General features: G+C 42.4%; 1 protein-coding gene across 2 annotated transcripts in view; it reads right to left on the minus strand.

The window, feature by feature from the left end:
* The window catches only part of CRY1 (cryptochrome circadian regulator 1), a 48,646-nt gene extending 29,473 nt beyond the window's left edge, over positions 1–19,173 (minus strand). Inside the window, exon 1 of one of the 2 annotated variants that reach the window (XM_073213788.1) lies at positions 16,945–19,173. In XM_073213788.1, the coding sequence (XP_073069889.1) occupies positions 16,945–17,102 (158 nt within the window). In that variant the 5' untranslated portion in view covers positions 17,103–19,173. The remainder of the gene's footprint in view (positions 1–16,944) is intronic. The other variant, XM_017665473.3, reaches the window with a different exon arrangement.
* Between the last annotated feature and the right edge of the window lie 4,166 nt (positions 19,174–23,339).

The following is a 23,339-nucleotide window of genomic DNA, read 5'->3' on the forward strand; positions in this document are numbered from 1 at the left end:
ATATGTTATACCTTTATCCCCAAATGACTAACTGTTAGTTCCAAGGGTGTCAGATAAGAAGGCTTACTTATTATCTCCCTGTTTATATTATGATACTAACTAAGGAATCAAGAAGTATTCTGGAACTTTCTGGAACTCTCTCAAACCAGTATCTCATTCTCTCCTCTCTCCCAACCTCCCCCCTGCAACACCGCCCCACACACACTCACCACATCTACTACTAATTCCTCCCTCTCCTCTCCCAGGGTTGTCTCTTTTCAGTGCTCCCATGATTATGTTTGCATATTTCTACAGAGGTCCTATTTAACATTCTATATTCTAATTATTTGTCCTTTAGTGTGAAAGTTTTCTTCTGAGCAGGAATCATGATCTTCATTTTTTTGTATAACTAATGTCTTGAAAAATGCCTGTCAGGTTAACAGGCTCTTTATGAATGAATAAAATGAGGGGGGAGTGACTTATCCAAGGTCAGTCCCACTGCTACTTAGTAAGAAAGGAGGGATTAGAATCTAGGTTTCAGGACAGCCAAATATTCCAACCTCAGTTCAGTATGTTGTTATTCAAAGAATTTCACATTTGGGCCTCACTTTATCTATGTATTTTCTACTTATTATCCTATCTTGACTATAAGACTCGTGATTTTATTGTCTTGACTATAAGTCTGGTGATCTGACCAAAATTAACTTTTCCTCAGCCTGTTCAGGACCTGTACATCCAACTTATGTATTACCTTTCCCATAAAATTGTCTTCATCAATAACTTAATCATCACTCTTCCCCCCCACACCAGTCACGCACATGCTTTCAATAAGACCTTATAAAATCTGGTATCTATCCTTAAAACTACACTGAAGCTGCTGTATCAAAGTTTACCAAAGGCCCTTGTAACAGTTAAAGTATAATCTTCAAAAAGGTAAAATCATGATTTTCATACAAATATGAAATGAATATATGGCAAGTATTTTATTTAACTCATTAATGAAGGAAGTAACCAATAACATGTTAAAATTGATTCAAATGAGAATCTAACTTACAGAGATTTATATTACCCACTCTACAAAATTCATTTGCATGGCATGAACATTGTATAAAACTGTTCTCTTAGTTATCCCTTTTTACAGAGTTGTAGAACAGTCTAGTCAATCAAGGACAAAAGTCATATCTGTAAATCAGAATAATGTAATTCCTGGAGGGTCCTCTAAGTTCTGGGGGTCCAATGCCCAGCACTCAAGATATATAGTCATTTATTCCACCCACTTCCAAGTCTGACAACTTTTCCTACGTAACTGTCAAAACTCACCATAACCTTTCTTTAGGACAATGAAGAAAAATTCTTGCTACTCTACTGGCTCTTCTAATGCTTTTCTGATTGATTTTTCCCAGTCCCCTGCACTGGTTCCTATTCATCTTAAATATAGTATTCACCAAGGTTTTGATGGATTTCATTCTATCCAGTATAACCAATCATGCTTCACAATGTAATTATATAGGAGTTATTCCCATATCCACAGTTCTAATGTCTATAATCCCCAAACTTGAACTTCTGTTTCCTCCATTTCCCATGTTGACATCTTAGCAGTACCTCAAATTCATTAATAACTTAAACTGATTCTTTCCTGCATTTAAATATGGTCTATTCCTGTGTTCTCTTAGTTAATGTCTAGTTGTCCAAGAAACACAAAACATGGGAATCTCCCATTCTATTCTCTCACTCACCCTCCTCAATGAAACAGCCTTTTCACACAGTCAGCTAAACTGTCCACTGCATTTCTACAATCACTGTCTTTCATCTTCCCCTTCCTCCTGTCATAGTCTTTCTCCTAATTCAAGTTGATAATACCTTTTGGCTGAACTGTTGCTAAAACTCCACCCTACTAGACTACCTTTCCTCTCTATCATTCACTAAGTTATATTTCCCTAAATAGGGGCCAAAGTTTTTCTGACTTTGTCCTACTTTCTGAGTTCTTGTATAATACGCATCTGTTGTTTTAGGGCATTGTGGGTAAAACTGCAGCATTTCCAAGAACTCTCACTTGTCCTTAGTGCATCTCCATATCAATAGCTGTTTCCATGGGGTGAAGAGAAGTCCATTTCCATGTCAACAGGTGATCACAAGAGTAGGAGAGTGAGGGCATATCTGGACCAGAGAGGTTTGGTGAGGTCCCTTCTATAGCCGGGTCATGAGAGACAGAGGTGAGCAGAAGTGGATGATTGCTTGTAAGCAATAAATGGGTTTCTTCCACTTTATTTCTCCCTTTGACTGATTTCAGCTTCAAAGGTAATTTGTCCTGGACAGGGAACTTATTTTCCCCCAGGAATTACACCTGGCGGTAGTCAGCAGGGCTTCTGAACCTGAAATCTGTCTTCATGGGTGTGATACTTGGGCAGGCTGCCCCTAGGGATGGTGAGGAGATACCTAGAAACCCACCTGGGTGGTGGGGAGGCCCCAGTGACCATGGTGGAGGAGGGTACAGCTTCACCCGAGAGCCCCCTATCCATTGGGCTTCCACTGGGGAGGCCCTAGTGTGAAACTGGTCTAGGGTAAAGCACTTCCTAGACAGGTGGGCCCTTCCCCAGAATTGGGGATGGGTGGAGACACCAGAAGTTGTGGAATTAGTCCTCCATGAGATAGAAGACTGCTTAGAGGCCCTGAATGCTGTGTAGCAGCCAGGATTGTGGGATGTTTGTTTCTCGAGATAGTAAAAAGTGTTATCAAGGAAAGAGAGACACTTCAGCATTGCCTGGAAGAGCTGGGCAATGACCTATGGGTAGCCCTCAAGAAAGACAGTTATTGAGAAGACTGGTTATGCTCCTGGAAGATACATTAGCAGTGAGGGAGGAGGCAGCAGGAGAATCTATGTTATAGGAGGCTGTTGGGGAGAGGAAGGAAAGAGCTTTTGATGGGTTTTCATGGGTTTCGTTCTATCCAGTATCACCAGTTATGTTTCACACCCTAATTATATAGGAGTTATTCTGGAGATAGTAGAGGAGATGTTGGGGAAGGAAGAGGGGGTGGAGCCAAGGGCAGAACTGTTGCCAAGGCTACCTTCTGAGGCACCAGCCCCTCCCATATTAAAGGCCCACCCAGTTGCAATTAAGAAAGTAAAAATGCAACAACAGCAGGCTCCTCAGGGGAAGGAGCAGCCCTCTCCCCAGGTGGTGGAGCACTCCATGCTCCACTCATACTCAGGATTAGCTGGTGGACATGAACATCTGGTTTTTGGCAGAACCCATTAGAACCTCTGCCTACATGGCTTTTACGTCTTCGGGATATGGGAGTAGAAGACACTGTTATGCCGGGTTCTGAAATGGATAGACTGCCTTCCCTCATGACACCCTTCCCTCCAACAGTGGTTGCAAAGTGCCTGTCACACCTCAGGGAATCAGCCACTTCTGGATTGGCTGGCAGCACCCATCAGGGCAGTTTGGCCTTATCAGGGAGATTTACCATACTTACCTACTAGCTGGAAAATGTATGCAGAGCTCCAGTAGGTATTATGGGAGCTGGGCATGAAAAATAGCATCTATAATATGGACCCCCAGGGCCCCAATGAGTTGTTCACCATAGGAATGAGATATCTGGTGCTCCATACAGCAACCCCATATTTCTTTGGGTCCCTAGTGACTATTCTTGCACCCCCCCCTCCACCATAAGTGAGGCTACTCGTACTTTAGCAGATCTGGGGAAGGTTGAAGCAATAAGAGTGGTAAAGGAAGTATGAGCTACAACTGAAAGGAGAGATACAAAGGGCCCCGTGAAGGTCTCGTGGACTCAAATGTGGGTTGATTTGATAAATGTGGGAGGTAGTGAAAGAAAAACTTGATGGGCAGCCCAACAGGATCTTGATAGAATTGTGGCACCAATTAAAGCCAGATAATTAAACCATAAAGTTCCAGTTGCTGAGGTCCAGGACACAGAAGCTGGAGGTAAAGCCCCATGTCCAGCCTGTGTCCCTGCAAGACTTCCTGGAGGACAGTACTGAGGCTCCACCTGGGCCTCACCCCCAAAGGAGAATGACGGTATTGCGGTTTGACTGAGGGAGGGGTCAAGGTCCCCTCCACCTTGGGGGAAGTGGTAGGGACCATAGGCCACATGTAGAATTAGCAATTCATTGGTCCCTGATGGATGTACAATGTGTCCTGGTGCTGGTGGACACAGGAGCTGAATGTTCTCTGATTTATGGCAACCCTGAGCATTTTCCTGGGACCCCTGCTATGATAGACGGCTATGGGGGTTAGGTAATTAGAGTGAAGAAAGCCCAAATCCCATTGGGGATAGGGTGTTTACCCCCAAAGGAGTATACTGTGTCTATTTCTCCCATCCCTGAATATATTTTGGGGGTCAATATCCTGCAGGGCCTGTGGTTACAGACCACTGCAGATGAGTTCAGTCTGAGTGTCTGTGTGGTAAAGGCAGTTCTTAGAGGATGTGCTAAGCACCTGCCTATAGCTCTGCCTGTACCTCAGCAGATAACAAATACTAAGCAGTATAAATTGCCTGGGGGGGGCACAAGGAAATTGGAGAAAGTCTACAGGAGTTGGAGAAGGTGGCATCATGAAGCCCTCATTGACCTTTTAATTCCGCAGTGTGGCCAGTGAAAAAGCAAGATGGCTCCTGGTGTATGACCATGGATTACAGGCAATTGAATAGAGTCACACCCCCTTAGCATGCTGCTATTCCCTCTATAGCAGCCATTCTGGATACACTTAGCCATGAACTAGGGACATATCATTATGTTGTAGACCTTGCTAATGCTTTCTTCTCTCTTGACACTGTATAGGAAAGTCAGGAACAGTTTACCACATGGGAAGGCTGGCAGTGGACATTTACTATCCTTCCACAGGGATACCTCCACAGTCCTATGGACTTGCAGCCCAGGACTTGGCCACAAGGTATAAACCACAAACAGAGTGGTTGTATCACTACATTGATGATATTGTGCTCACTTCTGACTCTCTTGAAGATTTAGAAGGGGCAGTTCCTAGACTGCTGCAACATCTACAGGCGAAAGGATGGGCTGTGAATAGCACCAAGGTTCAAGGTTTACTGGTTTGTCAGTAAAGTTCTTGGGGATTGTCTGGTAGGGTAAAACTAAAGTTATTCCAGAAGCAGTAACAGACAAGGTCCAGGCTTTCCCTACCCCTACCATTGTGGCACTATTACAAGTCTTTTGGGTCTTTTGAGCTACTGGAGAGTGTTTATCCCACACATACCACAAATTCTGAAGCCCTTATACCAGTTGGTATGAAAGAACATCAGGTGGGACTGGGATGAAACATGCACAGCTGCTTTTATGGCTGCTAAGCAAGAAGTCAAGGCTGTATAGGCCTTGAGCGTAATGGACTCATCAAGGCCCTGTGAGCTAGATGTTCATGGAACCAAAGATGGTTATGGATGGGACCTTTGGCAGCAGCATGAATGGATGTGCCAACCTATTGGATTACGGTCACAGCTATGGAAAGGAGCAGAGGTCCGGTACACCTTAACAGAGAAGCAACTGGCTGCTGTGTACCACACCTTGTTGGCTACAGAGCCCATCACCGAAACAGCTCCAAGCAAGGTAATAACCACCTATCCCATTACAGGGTGGGTGTGAGACTAGACCCAAAGGCCACGGAGTAGCGTGGCACAGATGTCTACAACAGCGTAGCATCCTCTCCAATAGCCCCTTAAGTGGAGAACTCCAGTGCTTACTGGAGTCAGTGACATATACCAGTGGAAAGCTGGAAGAACTTGCTTTTGAGCCATTGGAAGCTGAGAGTCCTTATCGGGAGGGAAAATCCCCTATACTTGAAAATGCTTGGTATATAGATAGCTCCAGTTGTGGGCAGCGCCAGAAGTGGAGAGCTGTGGTTTTCCATCCTAAGACTGAGACAATATGGATAGAGGATGGATGGAGAGGGGAAAAGCAGCTAATGGGCTGAGTTGTCGGCAGTATGGCTCATGATCATCCAGGACCCCTCCCCTATAGTTACCTGCACTGACAACTGGGCTGTCTATTGGGACTTGACCTTGTGGCAACCGACACAGTACCATGCCAAATGGATGGTTGGTTACTGGCCCCTTTGGGGGCAAGAGTTGTGGCAAGACCTATGGGCCTCTGGTCAGACTAAGACAGTTACTGTATATCATATGACTGGTCATTTGCCTTTGACATCCCCAGGGAATGATGAAGCCAGACACACTGGCCAAGTGCATTGGCTAGAAGGAAAGCCTGTCTCTGATATAGGCCAATGGTTACATCAGCATTTGTTGCACATGGGTCAAAAGACAATGTGGGCTGTAGCCTGTTAGAGGGGCTTGCCACTGACCTTTGAAGAAATCAGCAGAGTCCGGAAGGAGTACCTTGCATGCTCTAAGAGGGACTTAACACTGAGTCCCGCTGCAACATGGAGCAATAGTAAGGGGGCCATTACCCCTTGTCAGGTGGCAGATAGACTATTTTGGGCCTCTGCCCCATATCAGAAGGATATCGGTATGCCATGACTTGTGTGGACACAGCTACTGGACTGTTGGTTGCTTTCCCTGCACATCGTGCAGATCAACAAATGATCAAAAAAGGCCCAGAGTATCTCTTTGCAGCTTATGGCTGGCTGCAGGTGACTGAAAGCAATCAAGGCACCCACTTTACTGGACATGATTTATAAGAATGGGTACAGCAATCAGGAATAAAGTGGAAGTTTCATGTATCATATAACCCTACTGGGGCAGGCATGATAGAGAGGTACAGCAGTTTTTTGAAATCTGGCCTGAAGTTAGACACCAATAGTCTACTGGGCTAGTCAGTTTGGACAGTGTTACTGTGTTTGAATGAGAATCCCCAAAAAGGAGCCTTGAGCCCTGTGGAAATGCTAACACACATTGCTACGTCTCCTATACAACTGTGTGTGCAAACCAAAGAGGAGTTATTGAAGCCAGGATATGGCCAACAGAGCAGCATCATGCTGCCAGCCCCAACTGAGTTAAACCCTGGAGACTCTGTTGAGTGAACGTGGCCCTGGGCATTTTGACACATGGACCAGTGATGGTTGGCCCTTCTGGCACCTTGGGGAAAAGGCCTGGAAGCTACTGGCCTCCTGTGTGTTCCTGGAGTAACAGCAGAGTGACCCCAAAGATCACAGTAGTGTACCCCAAACATCCAGGAGGTAAGAGCATTTCATGGGGAAGTTTTGTTTTATCTTTATGGCCAGTGCATGGACCTCCCACAGCCCTATACATTGACCCATCTGTAACTCCCACAGGGAGAAGTGTGAAGGTCTGGTATACTAGACTAGGACAAGATCCCATTCCTGCCACTGTCCTATCACAGGACCACTCTCTTACATGCATCCTACCTGATGGTATCATTAAAACATGTCTCTTACTGCCCTTAAGGTTATTTTCTTTTACAGTCCCTGTGGCCTGGACCCATCCCGACTGCAGCTGCTGCATGATGATTGCTCTGATGTCCCTACCCATTCAGCTACTGACCACCTGTGGAATGAGTGAGCTATGGACTACATCTGAATAGAACTTTGAACTTAGCTGAATCCTCTGGCTTGAGGACTATCATGATTTTATTGCTGTTGTTACTGTGTATTATTAGTCTGGTTACAGTGCTCTAGTTTTCTCACACCGGAGACACTGTGGAAGATGGGGAGCAAGTAGATTGTGAGGCAAGATTTCTAGAGGAGTGGGCTGTGGGTAAATTCATAGTATTTCCAGAATCTCTCACCTGGCCTTAGTGCATCTTCATATCAACAGGTGTTTCCAAGGGGTGAAGATAAGTAGTCCTTCTTCATATCAATAGGTGATTGATATGGGGGGAACAAGGGTATACCTGGACCAGAGAGGTTTGGTGGGGTCCCTTTTAACAGCCAGGTCATGAGAGACATAGGCAAGCAGAAATGGAATGACTATTTCTCCCATTTTATTTCTCCTTTTGACTGATTTCAGCTTTAAAGGTAATTTGTCCTGGGCTGGGAACTTACTTTCCCCCAGGAGTTACAGGCATCCAGTTACTTCCTACCCCTCCTACTTCAGTTACTTCAGTCCAGATGAGCTGATTCCACCCAGGAGGTACACATTTCCAGCTTCAGACAGTCAGACGCTCACAATGATGGTTCAGAAACTGGTCCAAACAGACCCACTGAAGTTTCATAGACTTCTGCTGAGACTTCTGTTCTGAGGCAGAGGCATATGCTTTTTACTGCTGTAACTACTGCCTTCTTTGCTGTATTTAACCATCACAGGACAGCCTGTCTGAGAAGCCAACCCAGACTAAATGAAGTTTGGAGATGCAAAGACAGAAATTTCATCCCCAGAAACATTTGAGCCTTAGCATAAAACCATGTCTGAATCCAGTTTTCCTTGGATTGTTCAATTACATTTGCCAATAAACTTTTTTTGCTTAAGCATGTTTGGTTCAGGCAACCATCTAGAGTACAAAACCAAAAGGGTACTTAAAACAACACTTCCTATCTTTTCATGTACTATATGATTCAGTTATACCAGCATCCTCACCAGTATACTGGGCATTCCCTCATGTTATTTCCTCATCCTGGAATTTTCTTCCTTCTGCCTGAAATTCCCTTCCTTCCATTCTCTGATTATTAAGATTCATCTCATACTTCAAGGCTCAGCTCAAATGCCTCCGTGAAGCAACCCTCTAAGGCTGGAAAAAGCAGACTATCAAATTACATAGGGATTTTAAACCATGTTATGGCTTTCTGAACTTCAATCTGAGGGTAAAGAAATGTCACTGAAGGATTTTAAAGAATAAAGGACACGATCATATTAGGCAGGAAGATAGGTATGAGTGGGATGAAAAGAGTGCAGCCCCCAAGAACTCAGGAAGTTAATCAGATCAAGCCAGAGACCTAGAAAGGACTCATACCTTTGCAGTATGAGTCCATTCCACATGCTCAAGGTCATCTGGGCTGACCTTGAGACTTGCTTTAGCTACTGCAGGTGAGATAGGGCAGAGACAAGGGACAAACATGATTAACTTTCCTAAAAAACATGATGATATTAGCATAATAAGAACAGGAGAGACTTATCTTAAGGCTAAGATTCCACTTCTGAAAGAGAATTGGGAAGTTATACTCAGCCAATGACTTACCTTAAGGCAAAGCAAGCAGTCTTACCTGATGTGTTCCCAATACTTGGAAGTGGCCACTATCTTAGAAACAAAGGTTTTGTCCTAAAGAATTATCTAGAGGACTAGCTATAGACAATGACATATTGTCTCTCACCAGAGATAGAATTATGAAATGAGACCACCTGACAAGCCTACACCCCTGGCCCTTTACCTTTACCTCATTCTTGAATGCCTTCAAAGACAGAATCCCAACTTTTGGGTGTACCTCATCCTATCTGAGGTTGCCCACATTCCCCTTTCTTGGATTGTATATTCTCAAAAGACTTTTTACTGCTCAACTTATTATACTTTGTCTCTGTGCTCTTCCAGTAGTGTCTTTGTCAATTTGCTATTTGATTCTATTTTCCAGACTTTCAGAATAAGTCTTTACTCTCTCTCTTCTATTCCAGATAAGCAAGTAACCCTGCCTTTATCTACTCTGACTCTAGCCCATTCCTCCCATAGAGTATATTCAAATAAAACTTTCATTCTGCATCACTACTGTGTCTCTGCCTTCAGTTCTGTTGCCGAGGGGATGAGACCCAAGAAGAGCAAACTCATCACCCCAACAATCAGATGTACAATTTTAAAAGATCACTCTGGTTGTTCTGTAGAGAATGAATCAGAGAAGGGAAAGGGTTGGGGGCAATGATTATTAGTAAATTAACCAGGGTAAAAGGACGGTAGTATTGAGGCAGGGACTGTGGGTTTAGTCAGAGTAGGGTGAGGGCCTCCGGAAAAAGCAAGGCAAGATATTTACAGTAAAAGCAATGTAACAATGTAAAGTCCCTATTGAAATTCTGTGTTCAGCATTATGCAAAGTCAAGGTCACATTAATTCTCTACGGTAAAGATACCAGACTAGGAATATAGATATCTTCAGTGAGATCAGTTAAAGGTCAAAAGGCCAGGAGCAACTTGGCCTGGAAGGTTTGAGTGTTCTGCTAGGGTATCTCAGCATAACCCCTGACTTCACTGTAAACACTCCTAGCAAACAGACAATAATCCAGTCCACCTTGAGGGCAGGGCAGGTGGTACAAGTCCACACCCTAAGCCCTCAGTTCCCAAAAGTCCTCAACTGCTTATAAATCCCCTAGACAATGCACCACCCCAGGCTCTCTTGTCCCCTCCTGGAATGAGCCAGGAGCTCTTTCCTCTCACTTCATTTCTAAATAAAAGCCTCTCCCTGGCTCTCCTACCTTGGGTGTTTGTGAAGCTCATTCTTCGACTTTGCAAACAAGAACCCCGGCATCACTGTCATTCCTCCTTTAGACCTGATGAAGTGATTTGCAAACTAAGCAACTAATTTAGCATGCAGGCCCAGCCATAAACAACATAGTAAAAGGCAAGGATTGCACCTTAAAGATAAGATTTCATTTCAACACCCAGGAAGTTTAAGAAGATTCTTAACTTACTCTTTAACAAACAATATCTCAGTGCACCTTGGGGGCTGTGCAGGCAGCCTTGTTCGATATGCTCCCAGACCAAGATGCTGGTATCTCAGGAAGAAATCATCAGAGCAGGAAGTTGCTTGTGTTAAGTTAATTCTAAATATTCAGGGACCACTTAACAAGTCCACACCTCTAAGCCTTTATCCGGTTCCCCCAAATCCTCAACTGCCTATAAAACCCCTAGACAACACACCACTATGGGCTCTCTTGCCCCTTCCTGGAGTGAGCAAGGAGCTCTTTCCTCTCATTTTATTTCTAAATGAAGGCCTCTCCCTGGCTCTCCTATCTTGGGTGTTTATGAAGCTCATTCTTCGACTTCACAAACAAGTATGAATAAAAGTGACAATGGAGACAGAATACTATTTCTGTGATTATTTTTTTTTCTGAATAAATCCCTCTATATATTATAAACTCCAGAGATATTATTGTTGACTACCATTTTACCAAGAGAAATTAGCAGAAGTGATTCATACACAATAAGGACTCATTTGTTGAATAAATGAATATATAATTAACAATCTAATCTGTAAGTTGAGCAAGTGGGCAAATGGTGGTAGTATTATTTATGAAGATAGGAAATAGGAAAAATCAGTGTGGGTTTTTTTGTTAGTTTTTGAGAGCACGATAAGGAGAAGATGAACTCTGCTTTGACATGCTAAGTTTAAGATAATACAGTACATTCAAATAGACAGGGACTCTGTATATAGTGGGTATATATCAATCGGGAGGGGGAGATGGGCTGAAAGTACTGAAATTGTGCAATCTGGGCATACAGATGGTAACTGACTTTATGAAGAGAGATGAGGATGCCTAGGAATGATGTAAAATGCAAAGAGGGTGGAGATCACAGACCTAAGGGGCATTTAAGGGCTGAAGAGGAAAAAAAAAGTCAAGGAAGAACACTAACAGCTCTGGAAAAACAAACATAGGAGGATCCTGTGACCAAAGCAGAGGGAAGAAGAGGAAGCTGTGGTCAAATGTGTCAAACACAGCAAACAGTCAAGAAATAAAATTTAAAAGTATCCTGTGGATGAAAACTCTTTTGCTGGAGTAGATGGGGGTCAAACCAAGACTAATTTGGAGTTCAAGGGTGAATAGAAGATAAGCAAATGAAGTCAGCCAGTATTAGACATCTTGTTCATGAAGGCTATAAAGTACCTGAGAAACATAGTTGCAGGAGAGGAACATAGTCAAGGGTAGGTTTGTTTCTACCCTCTGTCAATTTTTTTGTTTTTACGGAACTTGGACTTAAGCATGTTTAAGTGTTGATTGGGAGCAACCTACAAAGAGGTTAAAGAAAAAGTAAGATACAATAAATAAAAATGAGCTTAACAATGTATACATATATCAAATTAGGTTGTTCACTTTAAATACATACACTTTTTATTTGTCAATTATACCTCAGTAAAGCTGGAAAAATATGAGCAATTATTTTTAAATGGGGTATAGATCAAGAGATTGGTTTTGAATCTGGGAAGCAAATCTTTTCACTGAAATCATACAGTAGAAAGGAAGAATGGGTAAGGATGTAGGAATAACTGCAGATTTAGTTACTAATGAAGAGACTCTATATGGAAAGCATAAACTGTGTAATAAACATGTTGAAGTTTAAATATCAAAAATAATCTGTTCATTGATAATTATTTAGTTGAATTATGAATTTAAAATACACATTAGCATCTAAGTTAAACAAATAACTGCCCTACTTCTAAACCTCAGACTTACAATTTAAAATGTAAACTTAAATATTTCTCTCCATTATACTTATGATACCTGACATATTTTATGTCAGTTTCTCCTCATTTTATATGTCTGTTTCTCCTCCTAGACTAGAAGCTCCTCAAGGGCAGGAATTTTTTCTGTGGTATTTATTGTTGTATCCCCAGTACTGCCTGCCATGAATAGGAATGCAAAATAAAATTTTGATTGAATGACATGGTACCTTCTCTTCAGGAAGAAAAGATGCAATCTATTAAATGGAGGAGAAATGAATATATGGAGACTATATCAATATTTACAAATGAAGTAAATACTAAATGTGATGTAAGAAGCAGTATCAAAAAATAGTATGATAGTTCACAAGACTGTTAATTATCCCAAACAAGTTAACAGAAAAAGGTATTATGGAAAAAGTGGCATTTGAACTGGGCCTTAAAGGGATAACTAGACTTTTTTTTAATGTGCACAATTCAATGGTCTTTTTTTTTGTATATTCAAGTGTGCAACCATTGCCTTCTAGAACATTTCCATCGCCTCTAAAAGAAACCTGTGCCCCTAACTACCACCTCCCAACTCCACCACACCAACCCTAAAAAGCCATTAATCTACTTTCTATCTTTACGTATTTGCCCATTCTAGACATTTCATGTAATGAAATAAAATGTGGGGTTTGTTACTGGCTTCCTTATTTAGCATAATGTTTTCAAGGTTCAACCATGTTGTAGCATATATCAGTACTCCATTCTTTTTTATGATTGACTAATATTCCACCATATTTTGTTTAGCCATTGATCAGTAGGGCCATTTGGACTGTTTCAACCTTTTGGTATCATAAATAATAATAATAAATAACAAATAATAATTCCATAAACATTTATATATAAGTTTTTATGTGGTATAATCTTAATAAGAGGTAAGTGAAGGAAGGAATTTAAATATTTTAAATCATTCAATCCCAAAGGTGACAAATTCAAGATAAAGTTTTCATGGGTCCAAGACCAAATGAGGCAAAGTGAATTTTTTTTATAAAGCTTAATTTACTCAGGTCAAAGGACTATCCTTTATTATGTAACATGTCCTTTAAACTTTTAATATAAAAGCATGTTTTTAAATGAAATGATGGCAATATCAGAAGGTAGTTAATTTACTTACACAAAACAAATTTTTACATATTTGCTTTTCTGTTAAATCCAAAAATCTAGGAAATGCTTTGATTGAAAGAAATGGCACAAAGGAAAGAACTTAGGAAACATGATGGCCTGAATGTCAAACTAAGGAGTTTGCATATTATCCTATGGTCAATAAGAAAATTAATAAACTTATTTAAGTATGAAATTTTGACTCCTGAATGACATTTCGTTCAACAAACAGCAACTGAGCTACTACTATATGAAAAAGCACTGAATTTGGTGCTATGAGAACAGACTAAATAAAAGTCTGTCCCTGCTTTTTCATAACTTAGTCTTCAGTGGAAAATAGTCTGTCTATATCCATTATTTACATTTTACCTATCTTTTCAGGCAGTATTTAGTAGTTTTTAAAAACCTCTTTTAAAAAGGAGAATATGAGGCTATTTCTATTGTGCTTACCTGTTTTATTTCATCTGTTATTTGACAATGTGAGTTGCTGGGTACACAAAGTTAAGCAATATATCATCCCTATACTACAAAAGCTTACTGTCTAAACGTTATAAATTTATATATTGCTCCAGAAAAACTGACTGCTGACATTTAATGAGATATTAGTTACCTAGGGCTTTCATTTTAATAGCAAATAACAAACAAGCACTTAGTTCTACCACTCACATTTTAAGCATTTTATATTATTTAACTAATGTAATCCTCCTAACAATCTTATGAAAAGGGAATTATTACTCTATTATTGTAAGATACTACATTAAAATATATTATTTATTTTTTCTCAGAATCAACATTAATGACACCAATTTTGCTAATGAAAGAGTATTTATATGTAGTTGTTGTATCATTCTCATCAGCATACAAAAATATACTGGAATTTTCTCCACCTTAAAAAAAACTGTCTCTTGATTTCACATCCCACTTAAGGAACCACACCATTTCTCTGATCTTACAGCAAAACTCCCTAAAAGAGCTTTCTATATGAGCTGTCTCCCAGATTCTTTCCTCTCAGCCTCTCTTGAGACATTCCAAAAAGGCTTTTGCCTCTGACACTACTGAAACCACTCTAGTAGAGATAATGATGCCCTCAAAATGCTAAATACAATTTTTAGTTTTTAGTCCTCATCTTACTGCACCTACCAGCAGCACTTGACTTGGGAAAACACTCTTAGAGATACTTCCTCTACTTGGCTTCTAAGACACCATACTCTTCTGGGTTTTCTTCCTATCTTATTAGATGTTCCTTCTCAATCTCCTATGCTAATTCTTCAATAGCTCCATAATTTCTACATTGTAGAGTACCTAAGCCTCAGTCCTTGGACCTTCTCTCTTTTCTGTCTGTACTCACTTTTTTAATGTTCTTTTATAGTCTCGTGGTTCCACTAGAATGAAGCTTAAACATGGTAGGGATTTTTCTTGGCATGTAGCAGATGCATGACGTATATTTGTTCAATGAATGGATGGATGAATTAATGGCTTTAAAAAATATCTATAAACTGGTGACTCTTCCATATATATCTTCTGCCTGGATCTCTGTCCTGAACTCCAGATACATCCAGCTGCCTATCTGCTATCTCACTGGATGTGTAATAAAAATCTCAAACTTAACCAAGTTCAAAGAGAACTCAGATCACCTCCTCACACACTGGTTTCTCCAACTGACTTCACTTTCTTAGTAAAGTGCAGCTCTATCCTTTTAGTTCCTCACATCAAAAAGTTTGAAACAGTTCCTAATTCCTTCTCTTTTTCTCACACCACCTATCCAATCTGCCAACACACACAGTAGATTCTGCCTTCAAAATATACCCAGCATCTGACTACTTCTCATAGTCCCCACTATCACTATGGTCCAAGCCATTATCATTTCTCATGTGGACTAATGCAGCAGCCTCCCAACAAGTCTTGCTGCTTATCCATCTACACCTTCCAATTCAGTGTTCTCAGAACCACACCAGACAATTTTTTTTTCAAACTAAAATCAGATCATATCACTTCTCTGCTCAATCCTGTAATTATTCCCACTTTGCTCTGAGTAAAAGCCCAATTTTTGACAACGGTCTATAAAGCTCTACTTAATCTGGCTCCATTACATCTCTAACCTCATCTGTTCCTTTTCCTCTCACTTATTCTGTTCCATTCATACTGGCTTCTTCTGCTGTTTCTTCCAAAGAATAAGCAGATTTCTACCTCAGGGCCTTTTCCCTTCCTGTTTCTTCTGCCTGGAATGCTTTCTAGATACAGAAAGACATCTAGGTATCTGCAATCCATCACCTGCTTCATTATCTTGTTCAGTTGCCATCTTCTCTGACTCCAACTCTAATCCCACCTTGTTGTATTCTTTTTCTTTTTTTATAGTACATTTTTACTTTTTTTTTATTAAGGTATCATTGATACATAATCTTATGAAGGTTTCACATGAGCAACACTGTGGTTACTACATTCACCCATATTATCAAGTCCCCCCTACATACACCATTGCAGTCACTGTCCATCAATGTAGTAAGATGTTATAGAATCACTACTTGTGATACTTATACTGCCTTCCCTATGCCCCACCCCACATTATATGTACTTATCATAATATCCCTTAATCTTCTTCTCCCTCCCTCCCTCCCCACCTCGTTTCCCTTGCAACCCACCTCCTTGCATTCTTTATCCCCTTTCTCTGCACTGTTTCTCCACAGCATTTATTATGACCTAATACTATATACTTTACTTTCTGGGACATTTGCTTGAAAAGGACAAAAATTTTGTCTGTTTCATCCACTGCTATATCCCTAGTGTTTAAAGCGGTGCCTAAGTACACACTTGGTGTTCAATAATCTGTTTAACAAATGCTTTCATTTCCTAACAAGAAGGCCTAACAATGACCTAGTCTGGTATTTTAGTAAAAGACCACAAAACTCCTCCAAGATTTCTTTCAGTGCTCTGATCCCTAGAAGGATTATACTTTACCTAGAAAGAAAAGCTGTGCTTTGTCAAGTCAGCCACAAGGAGGGGTTGAGAGGAAGAGCTGAGCAAAGAGAAACCAGTTATCATTGTTTCCCTTGCTTTTCCTACGGTGACCTCAAGGTGGAAGAGAAGTGGATTTGGAAGCGACTGTACTGAAGGGTTTTCTCCATACTATGAGTAATTAAACACACCCAAACGTAAACATTAAAAGACGCAATCCTTTCGAATACCACAAAGAAGCCAAGGAAAACAATTCACGGGCCACTGAAACTGGGAGAGGGTGTTTCTTTAACTCTACTACTAAGAATTCTCCATATAAATCCAGGGGAAGAGTTCCCTTTAGCGAAGAGAAGCGTAGCTCACGATGAAGGCCCAGGTGTTCGAGGCTGCCAGCGCTCTCTGGCTAGAGAACTATTAAGTCCATTCTATTTAATACTTAAAGCATCTACAATCCTTAAAACAGCAGAAGCAATGCGGGCCCGGGTCTAAAATCTCAGATTTGGCCGATCAAGTGTAAGCCGATTCATTAACCACTGAAATCAATTTTCCACGGGATTTTGACTCACCGCCACCTGTTGATGCCCACGTTGGAGGAGCCGGCGAACCAGGGGTCGAGGATGTAGACGCAGCGGATGGTGTCGGCGCCCTGGATGCACTCCTTCAGGGCGGGGTTGTCGTGTAGCCGCAGCCCCTTTCGGAACCAGTGCACGGCGTTCACCCCCATCCCCGGGGCGAGGCGGGCGGCGGTCACAGCCCAGTTCCTCCACGGAGAAACTCAAAGAAGGAAGGCTCGGCTCATAACCGACACCTCCGCTTCCACGAGAACCGCCACACCCAAGGAGTGAGGAAAGGGCAGCGGAGGGAGGAAAAAGGAAAAAGGAAAAATGAGTCCTAGGAGAGAACCAGAGAGGGCGCTGGAAGATGAATGGAGGTTGCCCACTCGGCGGAGTCCGGCTGTGACGGACGCCCTTTAGGGGCCGGCGCCCGCCGCAACCGCCGGGACGAGGCGCATAACTTCGAGATCCTCGGGCGCCCGAAGGGTGAGCAAGTTCCAGGCTCCCGAGTCGCCACGACAGCTCGAACCCGTACTGGCAGCCCCAGGAGATTCGTCACGGAAAGCTGGCCCCACCAAGGCGGCCCCGAAGGAGAAAACTGCCTGCCCGAGGCGAACCACCGAGAGGGATGCGAGAGGATTCAGCCACTGTCGCCCACGCTGCGTCTCGGCCCGGGAAAGAGGAAGGAGGACGGAGCCCGGAGCTTGAGGCGGTGGTCGAGGCCGCTGGACCGTTGCCGGCTGGTGACCGGTCCCGAGGCTGCCCTGGTGACTCCGCTGCTACCGCCGCGTCAGCGGATTCGGCCCCGCCCCCAGCTCCTCATTGGAGGATGCACGCCTCCACGTGACCCCCGGCACCTCACGTTTCTGAAGTGTGTTTACTACAGCGGCTCTGACTGGGGAATCTCCTCGCGATACAGTCGCTTCTAGGGGGCGACAGCTGCCTGATCTCAAAACCGTGGATCCTCGGCCAGACGCTGGGCTCCCTGTCTCTGCCCTTTTCCCCGGCTGACTGCGATCGTCTGGAAAGGCCAGCGGTGACCACAGACCCCATGTGAGGGAAGACTCAGCTCCGCCCCTGGGGGCCGTGAGTGTCCACCATTGGCTGAGGCCTGCCGAGACCCGGATGAGCACGGGGCTGCGAGGAGCTCGCGGGCGCGCGCTCGGCTAGGGAAGGCGCGCGTGCGCTCTCGGCGTTCTGGAGGGAAGGAAGGCGGGGCCGGTTTGCGGGGGCGCGCGCGGGGAGTCCTTCCTTGGGGTTCCTGGAAGGCCTAGACACAGCCTGACGTCCTCCGAGAGTGGGCGCGGTAGCCGGTTTGGGAGGGAAGGTAGAAGCCGGTACGAGGAGGAGAGTAGGAGGGTCCATTAGCCGTCGAGCCCACCGCATGTGCTTAAATCCAGCTTGGGCCAGAGAAACCTTTGGGGTATGTGGCCGGGGCGCCGCTACCATGTTTTGGCCTTCGCGGCAGCGAGCGCCCTCGGACACGCTCTGGGGAAGAGGGGCGATTGGCAAGCGGGTGCCAGATATACCGGAAATTCTATAACGCTATGAATCGTCATGTCAGCCCTAATTTCTTACACTTAGTGTGGTTTACAAGGGCTCTTAAGGATCTAGCGACTGAACTTCAAGCCCTGCCACTCTTTAGACATGTGATGCCCTTACGTTTGTTAAACAATTACTTAATGAGTCAGGCACTGTTCAAAAGTGCTGGAGATACAGGAAAGAAATCGACAAAGTCTCAGCCCTGCTGGAGTTTACCATCTGTCTCAACCTTTACACATGATGTTTTTTCTTCTATAAAATGCTTTTTAGAGTCTGCTGCTCATTACACCCACCTTTGAACTGCCTAGTATATTTCTACAAATCTCTTTTGACTCAGATGAAGTGCTATCTAATTTGTGAAAATATTCCTGTCCTCTAGAGCAAATTTAGAACCTCCCCACCTCTCCAGGCATGACTGATAACATCACTTCGCGCACTATTCTGGAGATTAAATGACAGTGCCTACCATAAAATAGGTGATAGGTGTTAAATAATAGTATGCATTCAAATGTTTATTGAAGAAAAAAGTGATAAATAAATGCTGTTTGCTACCAGTGTGTTTGACAAGGTTAAAAGGAGAAAGGAGGTAGCAATTTTTACAGGTTGAACTGTGTCCCTCTAAAATTCACATAATCCCTAGTACCTGTGAATGTGACCTTATTTAGAAATATGGTCTTTGCAGATGATTAAGTGAAGACGAGGCCCTCATCCGGCATGACTAGTGTCTTTATCAAAAGAGGAAATTTGTACACAGAGACAGACCGACACAAAGGCAGAATGAATGCCATGTAAAGACTGGAGTTACAATGCCACAAGCCAAGGAACTACTTGCATCTAGGAGAGCAGCCTGGAACATCATTTCCTAGAGCCTTCAGAGGGAACTTTTGATTTCAACTTCTTTTGAAATCAAACTTTTGACAACACTTTTGATTTCAGACTTCTGGCCTCCAGAACTGTGAGACAAAAAATTCCTGTGTTTGAAGCCACTCATTCTGTGGTACTTAGCTACAGAAGCTGTAGCTAACTAATGCAGCAATAATATAAATTCAGTCATCTGGTGCTTGACTGTGTCTGGATAGTCGACCCTAGCCCTGCTTCTATTGCTGTTGGGAAGGCATAACATCCTTTCTTTGTTTTTTTAAGAACATTTAGAATTACGTATATGATAACCCTTTGCTCACTATAAAGTGTTAAGCACATACTTATTATTTTTATCAGAGGAGATGAGCCTTGGGTAATTGCCACTCCGAGCATTCTGTCACCTGTGCAGAGGATGTGAAATACAGAATTACACCCTTACTTGGACTGCTTCATTCTGCAGAGCCTAATGTGCTTTTACAAATACAGTGTTCCATGTTTCATTTTAGGCAGTTTGAAAGTAAGCAGATCACATCTAAAAACATAAGAATTGTTCTTAAGCATCCAAATGAAACAGTAGGAGATAAAGAGAATATTGATTTGTGTTGAGTTGACTTACGTTTGTCAACTGTTCATTCAATAAAGAGGTTTTTTTTAACAGACAGCTGTATGTGGGTGTGTATGATTTTAATTTACACATAAAAGTACTAATTATAAAAGCACCAGGACTGTTGACTGTGCATTCCTCAAAGACTGAAGGCTTTATGTGGCATATAGATGCATATATCTTTGTTATGGAGGAGGAGTAACCATTTAATAATAGCTACGAATTACTGAGCACCTACTATGTGCTAGGCAGTTTATATAGGTTATTAAGCCTCATAATAATCTTTTGAGGCAACATATTATTTAATAATAAGTTATGCCCACTTTGCTGAGGAAGATGTTAAAGCTCAGAAATACAAATAAATAGTAAAACTAGATGAAAACCAAGACTTTCTGAATCCAAGCTCTTTCCTTATCATACACTATCCCTCACTGACACCGCCATGCCTTTTCTTTTTCAGAGTATGAAGGGGGAGAAAAGGGATGGGAAGCATTGTCAGAAATGTCTTGTGGATTTTTTGGCTGACTCCAGTATCACGGTGGTAGAGAGAGTATGAGACTAGGAGGGAGATTGGGTAACATGCCAACTTGCCATTAATTCATTGATGATCTTGAACAAGTCACCTAGGCTTTCTTGGCCTGATTAATTCATCTATAAAATGAGTGGATTGAACTAGATGACGGAAGTTTTCTATTCTATTTGATTATTCTGTGGTTCTATGAACTAGAATTCTATGACTTCTATCCTGACTCCGGCTCAAAACTATCTATGAAGAGTCCTGTTAAACATTCTTGTAACTGCCAACAGTGTTAGAAAAATCAATATATCTCTTCGATTTCATGAGCACCCTTGATAAAAATGTGTCAGCCTCTGAATCAAAAGCCTGTGTTCTCATTTGACCCCATCTTGCAGAGGTGATTTTTGGCATGAGTTATCAACAGGCAAATAATGAAGTAGACAGTGTGATCAGCATGTTCAGTCTTGATGTGATGTGAATGTTAGGCTGGTAGCCCTTGGCTGAGTGACTCTCAGCACTACAGTCTTGGAGATTTAATTTAAATGTGTTAAAGGATCATTATCTTTTTAAAAAGGTAAATCATGACTCATTTGAATATAAAATGAACACATGTCAAAGATTTCACTTAACTTGTTAATTTATGAGGGAACCACTGAGATGTTACAATAGAATAAAGGAGATTCCAAAGAGCAGTTACATACATAGGCCATCAGGAATATTAGAAATGAATATGCTTAATATATACAAAACTGGCTTCTACAGAGGGGTGGAGGGAGGGAAATCAATTGCATGTTCACAGAACAAAATTCATTTTCAGGTCCATGGATGAGATTCATTTGCATGACTCAGTTATCTACAATTTACAGAGTTGTTAAACAGTTCAAGGATAACGGCAGGCAGAAAATAACTGGGAAGGTGTACTAGACCAGAAGCCCAGTCATCTTTTTTGCCCATTTCAAAGTCATCAAAATTTTTGTTACTTCTTCCTCAGAAAGGTCTTCTTGTTTGCACTTTCCAAAAAGGGCCCCTTCTTAGTCTCTATGTACTGTAATTCCTCTTTCATCAGAGCACTATTTAAAATCTGTATTTTTTTGGTCGTTTACTTATTTATTATCAGTCAATCTATGCCTGCCCCCACCTCAAATGCAAGCTCCAGGAGGGCCAAGACTTTTGTCTGTCATGCTCCTCATTACATCATTGGCACCAGCTGCAGTGCCTGGTACTCAACAGCTTCTCGATATTTTTCGAGAGACCATGGTAATGCCCAAATGATCACATGAACACTGTACTTCATCTCGTGTCACTTATCAACTTACTGTCTCTCAGCTACAAATTCACCTCTCACGCCTCTGCCTGTAGAACTAAACAGGGTAAGGATTCCTCCTGCGTTACGGGCACCATATTAAATATTGTCAGTAGAGGGCGCTAGAAGGAAACTGCGGGAAACGGGCTTCTCTTTTGGCTTTGGTATGAAAACAGGCAGTTTTTTTTTTTCCTTGCATCCATTCCACTGCTGCCAGAGGGGCTCTGGGGAACGGTATGTGTGGAAATCACTTTTATCACGTTTCAGTGACATCCCTGCTGATGGATTTCCAGTGAGTCTCGCAGGCATCCTAGCTGGCAGCCACCCTACCTCAATCCACCTGTATTCTGGCCTGGTGTTTCCTGTGGCCACTCTCAACTATGGCTGTATTCCCACCAGCCTTGGCCTAGCAATGGTAGACCAGCTGTGGTCCAGGGCAATGCAGTCAACTTTTTCCCCATCCAGTAGCTATAACCACACCTTCTCCAATGAGGTCTGAATGGCACCTTTGAGGAAGACCCTGGCACTCACCTTCCTTGGGTACTCTCCCTCAGTCCTGGGATATTTTTTGTAGTTCCCTTTCCCCCTTTATAGTTAATCCCCTGTTATAATAAATAATTCTCTCTATGAAACATTTTCTGTTGGATTTACTGGACAGAAATCAGTCATTGGACACTGACTGATACAACCCATTAATTGATTGAGTCCACAAAGATGTACTTGTGAACAGCTTTCTTGCTTGTTCTTATTCTTTTCCTTGACCAAGTGCATTTAGAAAGTGTAAATAGTTACAAATGTGGCAATATGATATTGTGAAATACTAGTCAGAGTTTCTACGGCACAGATCTTCTTTGGTCTTGTGACTGTCCCTGTTCAGGTCATTGGATATGAGTCCTCTGTTGCCTTAGGGGCAGAACTAGAGGGCAAAGGTAGTCCAGTGTTTTTGCTCTAAATTCAAGGGCCTTGATCTAGATATAAACAAGGAAAGACTTGCTACTCTCCTCATCCCCTAACACCATATAAAAATTCTTTAAGCTGGGTTAGGATATTGTACAAAGAAAATAAGATAAATAAGCATTGATCTTTTCTAAAATGAGAAGATAGTATCTCATCTATACTTATTTAGGATTAGCTCCAAATTCCTAGATAAGCTTAGGGTGTTCTGAGAATAGAAGAGACTTGTGCCAACTTCCCAACTGCAATTTGGAGGCTGACCCTTATGGCAGTCCCCATACCACTTTACTGTGGCTCAGCACAAAAGCCTTTGAGAGAAGCCATTGGGCAGAGAGGGCCTGAGAAGCTCTGGCAAGCCGCCTGCTGGCTAAGAGAACAACCGGATTTTTCTACATGTCCCCTCTTCCTTAGAGGGGTGCAAAAGTTAACTGAAAGAGAAAACCAGCTAAGGGGTTTTGCCAAGGGGGACAGTATGGTTGTGACCAAGGACCAGATGGGGACATGGGCATCTCAACATATGCCATCCTGGAAAGAGAACAATACCTGAGGACCAGACAGGGTCACACATTCAGGGGATGTCAATGCAAGGAAGAGAGAGCTGATAGCCAGTTCAGTCCCCAACCTAA

The sequence above is a fragment of the Manis javanica genome, chromosome 10, assembly GCF_040802235.1.
Source record: "Manis javanica isolate MJ-LG chromosome 10, MJ_LKY, whole genome shotgun sequence".
Taxonomy (NCBI): Eukaryota; Metazoa; Chordata; class Mammalia; order Pholidota; family Manidae; genus Manis; species Manis javanica.